At 41.9% G+C, this 10245-nt stretch overlaps 2 protein-coding genes across 2 annotated transcripts; one reads left to right on the top strand and one right to left on the bottom strand.

The window, feature by feature from the left end:
* The first annotated feature begins 220 nt into the window (after positions 1 to 220).
* LOC128738817 (epoxide hydrolase 3-like) lies at positions 221 to 1292 on the top strand. Its single transcript, XM_053834224.1, has 2 exons — positions 221 to 424; positions 480 to 1292. The coding sequence occupies exons 1-2, from the start codon at positions 221 to 223 to the stop codon at positions 1290 to 1292; spliced, it is 1017 nt and encodes a 338-aa protein (XP_053690199.1).
* Positions 1293 to 1398: 106 nt separating this feature from the next.
* Positions 1399 to 3190, bottom strand: LOC128738151 (uncharacterized). The gene is made up of 4 exons (XM_053833043.1): positions 2900 to 3190; positions 2516 to 2844; positions 1842 to 2227; positions 1399 to 1751 (listed from the first exon to the last, which is right to left on the bottom strand). Exons 1-4 carry the CDS (start codon positions 3188 to 3190, stop codon positions 1399 to 1401), a joined length of 1359 nt encoding a protein of 452 aa, XP_053689018.1.
* Between the last annotated feature and the right edge of the window lie 7055 nt (positions 3191 to 10245).

Below are 10245 nucleotides of genomic sequence, written 5' to 3'. Positions count from 1 at the left end.
TACAATGTGTTCTAACACCTGGTTCCGTATTGAGATGAGTGCATATTGATCACCGCAATTAATTCACTGCAACTACCACTACTCGGCGGGGCTATCGAACCGTAACGCACATGTCTGAAGTCGAACTGATATTCACTAAGGGCAGTTCAAGTTAATCGTCAGTTTAGAATTAGCGTCTAGTTGCACCATTGCCAGCATTCTGGTTGGTAGCAGCCGAAGAATGAGTTTCAAACTGACAAGTTTTCTTCAAGCGATCGTAATTTACGCGATCGGTGGCTTTTACGCACTACAGTTTTTGCTGCGAACGACATTGGAGATTTTATCCGATCCCTGGCCAGTGAACTGGTCCACAAAAACGCGTTTATTTCCACCAGCCATTTTGACCGATTCCAAACATGGACGCCATCAGTATACCAAAATTAATGTGAGTATTTTTACTAGAAGCAACCGCTAAGATTGCGAATAAAATATGACTCTAGGGAGTGCGGTTGCACTATGTCGAAAATGGAGATCGAGAGAAACCGCTGATGTTGTTTCTTCATGGATTTCCGGAGTTTTGGTTCAGTTGGCGTCATCAACTGGAAGAATTCGCCAAGGACTACTGGGTGGTAGCTCTTGATTTGCGCGGATTTGGTAATTCAGAACAACCGGACGATCCGGCCGCGTATCGGATCGACTTAGTTGTGGAGGATATTCGAAGCTTCATCCAAACGAGTGGGCATGAGAAAGCCATTGTAATTGGTCATGGTTTCGGAGCCACAGTTGGATTCCAGTTCGTTCTCAAACATATGCCTATGGTTGAGCGATACGTGATGATGGGAGGCGCGTCGCTGACGGTGACTAGAAGCCTGCTGTTAACTAGTTGGCAGCAATTCAAGATGTCTTGGAACTCTTTCTTCTATCGTGTACCTAACTTGCCAGAATTCTACGTTTCTTGTAAAGATTTTCGCTTCATCGAGCAAAATATGGGCCGTTTTCTGACTTTTCAGGAACTGGAAGCATACAAGTACACATTTTCCAGAAAAGATGCGATGAAACGAGCTCTGCATTGTCTCAGAGAAAATTTCAACCTCTGGAGAATCGAAGAACGACTACCTGCGATTGATATTTATTCTCCAGGATTGTATCTCGTGGCGGAGAATGACCAGTTTGTCTCGATGCACAGTGCACCGGCTCTAGTGAAGGCTTATGATTCACTTAAATTCCGTGTCGTTCCAGGGTGTGGCCATTACATGCACTTGGAGTCGCCTGCAGTGATTAACAAGATGATCCGAGATTTTCTGAACACCTAAACACAAGCAATTTTTTCTACTAATGTGAATAATTTATTACAGAATAATGAGATATACATTTTCCAACCAACAACTTTGATTCCATATCACACACAATTCACCTGTTCTAACCTTCGCTAACATGTCGAGTTAGTTGATCGTGTTCCCGGATCGCCTCCCGTGTTTGGAGCGATCGTTGACGCAACAAACGCGATTCTCGGAGCAAACTTTGGGAGTCATCATCGGCGTGACGATCACTTTGATTAGGCACTCCGATAACACCCAATTCTAGATCGATAGGTTTTTGGGGTAATCGCTCCGGGAAATCCTTTGAGTAAGATGAGTCGGTGCTGCTCATACTGGAGCAAGATGTTGATTCCCCCCACGCCGTTCGCTGTCGCCTTACTCGACGAGCCTTTGTGACGACATTGCCGCAAAGAGGTTCTCCGGAGGTAAGCTGATTTTTTATTTTAGTTGCATCTATTTTTAATGATTTAAAAAAAAGTAACAAATATATCAAAGAAAAACGGTAAGTGGTCTTGAAGGTCTTCACGTCTTGAATTCAATTACCGGCAGAGGAGGGACGCATGTCATCCAGTAGCTCAACCGTAACGGCTCTCTCGTGATGGGTACTGGTTACTGGTCGATTCGGATGTTGATGTTCGTTCCAAGTGCCGTCACCAATGCCGCCGGATTCCCAGCGTTGACCTCGTCGTTCTCGGTCGGCATTGCTGGATGGGCTAGAGCGATACTCTGAACTGGAAAGGTCTGAATTTTCCTCCTGTACCACCTCGGAGAAAGGAACATCGTTCAGGCAGCGAAGCTGCGGAATGTTTTCTTTCAACGTCAATCGCAGCGAAGGATGTTCGGAGACGAAATTTTCTCGTAGGTCCAGTACCTCTAAGTTTTCGCATAGCGCCAAAAACGTGCAACTGCCAAGGTCGGTGATGCGATTGCTGTTGAAGGGGCGAAAAAATTTATTTTAATTTGTCAAAGATTGCTCAAAGTTCTTTCGATCTTATAAATAATAATAAGATTTTCATATAAAAAAAACAGATTATTTGGTTTAAGCAAGTAATATTAAAAATTTGTGGAGCGTTTTTTGCCAATTGAAATATTCCATCAGATTGCAAATAAATCAAAAGTTTGGGGGCATATAAAAATATTTGCCAAACAATAACTAGTCAGATAGTCAGAAACAGTTATAATCTATAATAACTCAGTACATCTCATTAATATCTTACCCCTTTAAGCTAATCTTCTTAATCATCGTCAAGTTCGTACAGGGGCCAACCTCCTCGATTTGGTTGTTGTCGGCTACCAGCTCCTCCAGCGTTTCCAATCCACTAGTTCCGTCCAGATTTTTCAAACTGCATCGGCTAACGTTCAGATAAACCAACGACGTCATATCGCAGCCCAAATCTCTCAGCGTTGTCACAATGCTGCCTTCCAGTGTCAGTGACTTCAGATTCGGGATGAAAAATGGAATGCGCTGCAAGCTGGTCATGTGAGAGATTACCTTCAGTTTGATGTCTGTTACTCGGTGCAGTTCACTGGTTCCGGCTGCCTGGCGCTGCAGAAAAAACGTTTTTGTTAGATATTGTGTTTCCCAAAGGACAGCTATTTACCAATAGATCTTCAATCGTTGGTTCGGCAGGGATCACAATCGGATAGTAACGGGTGGGCATGGGAATAAATGATCGTTCGAAGGGAAGACTAGCTACGGGCGGCCGGGTTCCGTTCAACCTTGTTCGATTTCGGTTCATTAAGTTTCGTATGGCAACGAAGTGGTTCTCGCGTCCGTTTCCATTGTTCGCTCGGTCGTCACGGTTATCACCTAACGGATTTTCTTGGGGAAACGGTTCAGATGATGAACTGGATGAAGGTCTGTCTTCGGCCGGAATTTCCTGCTCAGGCATTGCTGGTAGAATTTATTCATAAAATATTTTCACTAATGACCGAAAAACATAACACCAAAGTTAGTTTTTTCTGTTCCAACTCAGTGCAAATTAAACAACGGTTGGAGTCGTTATGGTAACCGTACGTACCCAAGTGTTTTCTACCGCGCATTTTCCCGTGTGCAGCTTTGCAACTGGCGGTGGGCTAAAGTGTGTCTACATAAAATCCGTGACAAAATTGATATCTAATCTTCATACAATCAAATTACTAATTTGATTAAGCTGTTTCAACAGACTTTTTGAATAATTAATAATTGCAATTTGTATTTTTAAAACTTAAAGTTTTTGTTTTAGTATCGGCTTTTATGATTAATTTGTACCTAGGACTATCCTTCATTGTTTATTTGATGTCCTTGAAAGCACTCCGCAAGACAGAGCGATATTTATTTGATTCCTCAGCAAATGGGAATGCAGGCTGCTGGTTTTGATGGCGACTAACATTTATCGATTGACTATCTGATTACATATTTTAACTTTTGTTGGAACTTTTTTTTTAATTAGATTAATTGCTGAATGTACTTACAATATAAATTCTAAAAAGTACTTACATTCTAATGCATAAATCTACAAGGTTTGATTCCTGAGAAATTAATTTTTGAAATAAGGTAACGTTTAGGAAAATCGAGTTTTTCAGCCATAACTCGGGAACAACAATTAACAATAAAGTTTTTGTTACTAAGAGATTAGGAATTGATAAATAAGATAAAATTAGTTTTGTCGGCTTTTCTTTGTAATTTTCAATCACCGTGAAAAATTTCATGAGCAACTATTCCCAGATAAATTGTTTTTAGAGGGTGCTAGCATTTTTATACAAGTGTTTTTGTTACACGATACTTGGTTCAAGAATTATGAATATTTGCAATAAATGATTTCGAGAAAATTAAAAAATTCCCTTTGGATTTTTCTGGAAAATAGAAGATGTAGATTTTTTCAACTGAGACTTTTTGGCCCAAACAATAATTTTGAAAAATCTTCAGTAATCAGTAGATAATACACTGACATGTGTAGGAACGAGGGAGGGATTCTAATTGCAAACGAGCGCGAGGTGGTCGACAGGTGGAAGCAACTACGGACCAAATTTTACTATCCGACAGATCTTGCAGAAGTGTCGGGAGTACAACGTGCCCACGTGATCCGACGAGCGGGCATCGAAACGAGAGGCACGATTTTTACCAAGAGTAGCCAACTTCTAGGCTTTGCAGATGACTTCGATATCATTGCCAGGAACTTTGCGACGGCGCAGACAATCTACGCCAGATTGAAAGCGGAGTCTAGGAGAATTGGGCTAAAAATAAATGCGTCGAAGACCAAATATTGCGATTATTATCTAAAATTTTTCATTCGTAGGTTTAGTTGTGCGCCTAACAGTTGCGCGCAGCTTTGTTCTGGTTGCTCGCAGTCAAAGTATCTCTTTTACACTCACACGAAATTTCGTAAGAAACTGTCAACGCAAGAGTGATGAGAAAAGCAACAATATTTCTCTCTCGCTCATCACCTGAATGCTAGGGTAGCTTGCTTTGTGTTTGCCCGTTCAAACATGCACAATTTTTTTACAAACGCAATCAGCATTTAAATTTTATCATTTTCGGTTAACGTAAAACATTGTGACTGTGTTGTTTGTAAGTCTGTATGTAATAGAACAAAACGAATGTTATCTAAGCAAAGAATAAGAGCATAAACATAGAGAACTTACTCGTGCTTACACTGTCAATAATACATGATTTACCTTTGCGCACAACTATATAAAGCTGAAAAACGAAAGATTTTCTCGGGAAGCACAATACATGAAAGGAAGAGGCTCAAAGGAAACAAACGCGCGCTTCCCACGGACGGTAACCGTTGACGGCGACGAACCAGAAGTGGTAGAGGAGTTCGTGTATTTGAAATCGCTGGTGACCGCGGACAACAACACTAGTAAGGGGATCCAGCGGCGCATCCAAGCGGGAAATCGGGCCTACTTTGCCCTTCGTAAAACGCTACGATCAGGAAGCATACGCCGCCGCACAAAGCTAACAATGTACAAAACCATTATTAAACCGGTAGTTCTTTATGTACTTGAAGCCGTGACGCTGCTTACGGAGGACATACGCGCCCTTGCCGTGTTTGAGCGGAAAGTGCTGCAGACGATATTTGGCGGAGTACAAACTGAAAGTGGAGAGTGGCGGAGGCGTATGAATCACGAGCTACAGGCATTGCTTGGAGAGACTTCCATCGTACATCTAGCGAAAGTTAGCAGGCTACGGAGGGCCGGACACGTCGTAAGGATGCCGGACGACAGTGCGACGAAAATAGTCCTCTTCAACAACCCCACCGGCACCAGGAACAGGGGGGCCCAACGTGCACGATGGCTCGACCAGGTCGAAAGCGATTTGCGACTTCTGAGACGACTAGGAAATTGGCGACGAGTAGCTCAAGACCGAGTTGAATGGAGACGAGTGCTTCAAACAGCACGAGCCACCCCGGCTCTATGCTGCTGAAGAAGAAGAAGAAGAAGAAGAAGAAGAAGAAGAAGAAGAAGAAGAAGAAGAAGAAGAAGAAGAAGAAGAAGAAGAAGAAGAAGAAGAAGAAGAAGAAGAAGAAGAAGAAGAAGAAGAAGATAATACACTGGCCAGTAGCGATGTAGAGATAGTAGGATATTAGCATCCAAAAAAAAAATTTTCGAATTCGGATCGAGTAGAGGGCCTCTAAAACTCGAGATCCATGTTAATATCCGCACCCCATAGGGTACGTCGGTGATGTTCGAGAAAAACATATCTTCGATGAGAACATGGTCGATTTGGTTCGTTGGTCTTTGTGAGGAAAGAAAGTACCTCGGGAAGCTGTAAAGTTGATGCATCGCTGGCCGTTATCGTTCGTGTCGGTGTGCAGGCTATGAGGCCCAATCACCGGTATATACATTGCTTTCCTGCCGACCTGGACGTTCATATCCCCGATGACGATCTTGATGTCCCGAGGCGAGCAGCTGTCGTACGCTGCCTCCAGCTGCACATAGAACGCTTCCTTCTCGTCGCTAGGTCTTCTTGTGGACAATGCACCTTTATGATGGCGTATTCTGCCCATCACTACGAAGCTTGTTCCTAGCTCGTTGGCTGCTCCACCGCTCTGGCAAAATTGGGCTTCGCCGCCACAAATTCTCCACACCTTCTCTTCTTTGTGACAGATCTCCTGCAGTGCCACGAAATGCCGAACGTTACGAATCGAACCGAATTTCCTTGATGGTTCATAATGTGTCTCGTGATCTTGATGGGGCTGCCATCTTATATGCCGAAACAACATTGTGCCTCCTTCCCTGTTGGTATACGATCTTAGTTTCCACCGGGGTTGGTTACCCTATCTCCGCTAAGGTTGCTCGAGGAGGTAGGGATAGAAGTTGCTGGATAGGAGGCAGAGGATCACTATGGGGTTTGTGTTATGCATTATCCTGTTATTCACCAACCCCATCGGTATTCAACATCGTCGGTAAATCATTGATATGGCAACAAAATAATAAAGGGTCGAGTACTGAGCCTTGAGGAACACCGGACGATACTTTCACATTACGGGAGCAGCAATCACCATAAAACACGGTCTGTCTTCTTCCACACATGTACGATTCTATGAATTTTACGACAAGGGAGTTGAATTGAGTATTCAGCTTGGTTAGCAGATTGTGGCCACAGAACTTCTTGAAAAAAATTCCCGACTTTTTCCCAATATTTTCCCGATCGGATTCTAGTTTTTCCCGACAGAAACTTCCTTCATTTTTCCGTTATGAAATAAAGGTAATATATGCTCTGTATATTGCAGAGCAATGCTCAAGGATCAAAACTATCACTCTACTATGAGTCTACGGAGTGCACTTGTCGATTCTATCACGAAACAAAAGTGGAAGTCAAAAAGCAGGTATCTTTATGGACAGCCTTGGCACGACTTGCTCTCAAGTCCACTAAGTGTGCATCTTAATTAGTTTAAGAGTGCAGCATAACTAAGGGAACTTTCCCGCCAAAACACAGGTTCATTATTCAGGGTGCCTGGACCAGGACCCGGCATCGTTGTAACAAATAAATGAAGCTGACTTTCTCTTACCTTCGCTTCATACATGAAGCGACTTGCTTCATTTGTTGAACAGAACGTTTCAACTTTCAAGCAAGGTTCAATTGAAGTTGGTGGCAGTTTCAATGGACGACGACTGAAAATCAGACTCGATTTGTCGATATTGAACGGGTTAATCATAATATGCGTTGCATTATAGGGAATGTTACTCAAATTCAATTCATTTGCATTCAAAATTGCTGGCGTGCTTCTGAATATTTGATAGAAAAGTACAAATGAAAAGTTAAACCCGATAGGCATGATGAAGTGAAATCCGTTTCACTGACGCTGACTGAAGCCAGTCTGAAAGCGAAGCGGTGCTGCTTTAGTTGAAACTGAATCACATTGTTGTGTGATGCTATGCAATTGAAGGTGACGTTATCGGGCCCTGGCCTAGACACTGCGGAAACGAGAGTAATGAGCTTGCTGACAGCCTAGAGAAACAGGGATCAGCTCAGACAGCAGCCCGTCAACGATACGCTAATCTCAGGATGGCTGTTAAGAAGTCTTGCAAGTAGGACTAGAGAGCCAGGGTCAACTATCTAGCTGATGAATGACGACGTTACTTTTTGCAGTCTTCCGATAGTGGCAAACCCATCTTTGTCAGCCCAGATGCTGCATCAGCTTTTTAGCAATATATTAGCAATAAGGGAACCGCATCTTTTCCGATGGACTGGATGCAGGGCATATTGGTCAAAATCCCTAAAAAAGGAGACCTAATTGAATGCGGTAACTGGCGTGGCATCATGTTGCTTTGCGTTATTCTCAAAGTACTCTGTAAGGTAATCCTCAACCGGATCCGGGAGAAAATCGACGCTGCTCTCTGCCAATCGATGTGTGGATCATAACACGACTCTCCGTATTATGTTGGAGCAAGTCATCGAAATCCCGACCTGTTTTCTTCTGGTACTTGTTGATTTCGAGAAAGCATTCGACCGAAACAAGAAAACATTTGAGGCGCACTAAGACGTAGATGAGTTCCTGATAAAGTAGTCTATCTCATTGTTTTAGTGAAAATGGCTGCACGATGGCGTCCTGCCGGACCCTATATATGTTACTGCAGGAGTGACATAAGGCTACATTTGTACTGTCACCGCAACTGTTCCTCGTTGTGATGGACGAGATTTTAATTGGAACCAGACCGAGGATTACCCTGGAGTCATTTTACTTTGCCTAGGTCTCATATTCAACGTCGCGACGACCAAGTCAGTGAGACTAGACAGTAATTAAGTCATCAGCAACAAGATAAAAACGGGGAAGATTACAATAATTCAAAATATTGGACGCAGTGGATCAGCTCCGCAACAGGAGAAGAAAGCTCTATTTATTAACCGTCTCCTCCCAGTTGGTCTCGTGGTACGATACTGATCAAACAAGTCAGTCGTCGTATGATCGAATCTATCAATTTTTCTACACACTAACAGGCCACAAAGTCTATCAAACAAAACATTATGAGGCCAAATCACTGACGAACTGACATGACACTGGCATTTCACTAATGACACATAAGATCTCACAAGCAAACGATCACTTGTTTATAAGCGGGTGGGCACAGTGCTACAAGTTGGCTTGTGGTTCGGCAGAAGAACGGGATCAAGTCCAGCGACGTACCTTGTACCTTGAAACCAACTGGAAGGCTGTACCCTTCACAGACCACAATTTCGAAAAAACTGATACAGAGAGTGCCATACGCTCACAGCTAGAGACAGTTTTCAGTTCGTCTTTGCAGGTGGAGGAAATTCCTGGTACGAAGATTTCGTTCGAGGTCTAAAATTTCATGTATCTCAGAATTGCAAGGGTGTCGACATGTTTCCCAGATTCTATCAAGGAATTCAACTTGAATATCTTTACGTAAATTCATGAATTCCCGATTTATAGCAATTTTCACCAAATTCCCGAATTTTTTCGGGAAATCAAGGATTAGCAATATATCAGCACATTTCCAATCAACAGCGGCTTTGACGCTCTGTCCTCTACGGAAACCAGTCTGATAGTCCATCAGCAAAGCATTGCCTTCTATGCAGAATGTCGTTTGCTGATTAATGCTTCTAAAAAGCCTTCAACAACGCACAAAGTATGCTTATTGGCCGCAGATTACTTTTGAGATTATTTTTGAGTGATTAATAATGTGATACCAAATTGATACATAATTGTTATAGTGCGAATTTTAACCTATAATTGTGGTTTTAGCTAGATCTGCACTTTTTTCTTAATTTATGCAATTTTAAGATGAAATACTAGCTAAAATATATTTGAAATAATAAATATATGATAATTAGAATATATGATTGTTCTGGTAAACGGTTTCTTTAAAGTGGATAAATAATTTATTTTGCAGAGCGACCTTTCCGTAAGTAAGTCATAATTGTGGAACGACTGTACTACTAAGTACGTCGGTATCAAATAATCCGTATTTACCTTTTACCACACAAGAATCGTCTTTAAGTGTTAGGTGATTGAGTCATGTTTTGCCAAATTTCAGATTTCTACAAATTGGTTTGGCTATTGTGCCAGAGTTATGCATCAATTTTCAAGTCATTATTTTTTATCTTGCCCTCACAGCCAGCTTTCTTCAAACGACAGTAAATCCATTCGAGTAAAATCCTCGTAACTAGAATTCAGCCGGCATTGAGATAATTGTATTTTCAGAATTTTTTTTAATGTTTAGTTGTATTAAGATTTGCCTGTTAATTTTATCATTTCATTTCGAAATTCCTCTATTACAGTGCATTTTGGGAAATATTTGAACTACTGGATCCTCTTTTGCAACGCATTCCAACTGGCGTTAGACTTCTAGTTTTCTAGTTTCAGCTTTTAACTCGTTGCATTGGAAAATTAACAAGTCACCCAATCATATTGACATTCATATTGATCATATGAATATTGATCATATTGAAATATGATGTTGCGAAGGCTCAAAATTACTGTTTGTAGACATTGTTGTA

Source organism: Sabethes cyaneus, chromosome 2 (assembly GCF_943734655.1).
Source record: "Sabethes cyaneus chromosome 2, idSabCyanKW18_F2, whole genome shotgun sequence".
Classification (NCBI taxonomy): domain Eukaryota; kingdom Metazoa; phylum Arthropoda; class Insecta; order Diptera; family Culicidae; genus Sabethes; species Sabethes cyaneus.
The sequence above is the reverse complement of the archived record's forward strand: the minus strand, read 5'-3'. Positions and strand labels throughout refer to the sequence as shown.

Coding starts and splice junctions, on each gene's coding strand:
- LOC128738817 (XM_053834224.1), top strand. CDS start 221: ATGAGTTTCAAACTGACAAGTTTTCTTCAAGCGATCGTAATTTACGCG. Junction 425..479: donor ATCAGTATACCAAAATTAAT/GTGAGTATTTTT, acceptor ATATGACTCTAG/GGAGTGCGGTTGCACTATGT.
- LOC128738151 (XM_053833043.1), bottom strand. CDS start 3,190: ATGCCTGAGCAGGAAATTCCGGCCGAAGACAGACCTTCATCCAGTTCA. Junction 2,845..2,899: donor CAACGATTGAAGATCTATTG/GTAAATAGCTGT, acceptor TTTTTTCTGCAG/CGCCAGGCAGCCGGAACCAG. Junction 1,752..1,841: donor CATGCGTCCCTCCTCTGCCG/GTAATTGAATTC, acceptor CATTAAAAATAG/ATGCAACTAAAATAAAAAAT.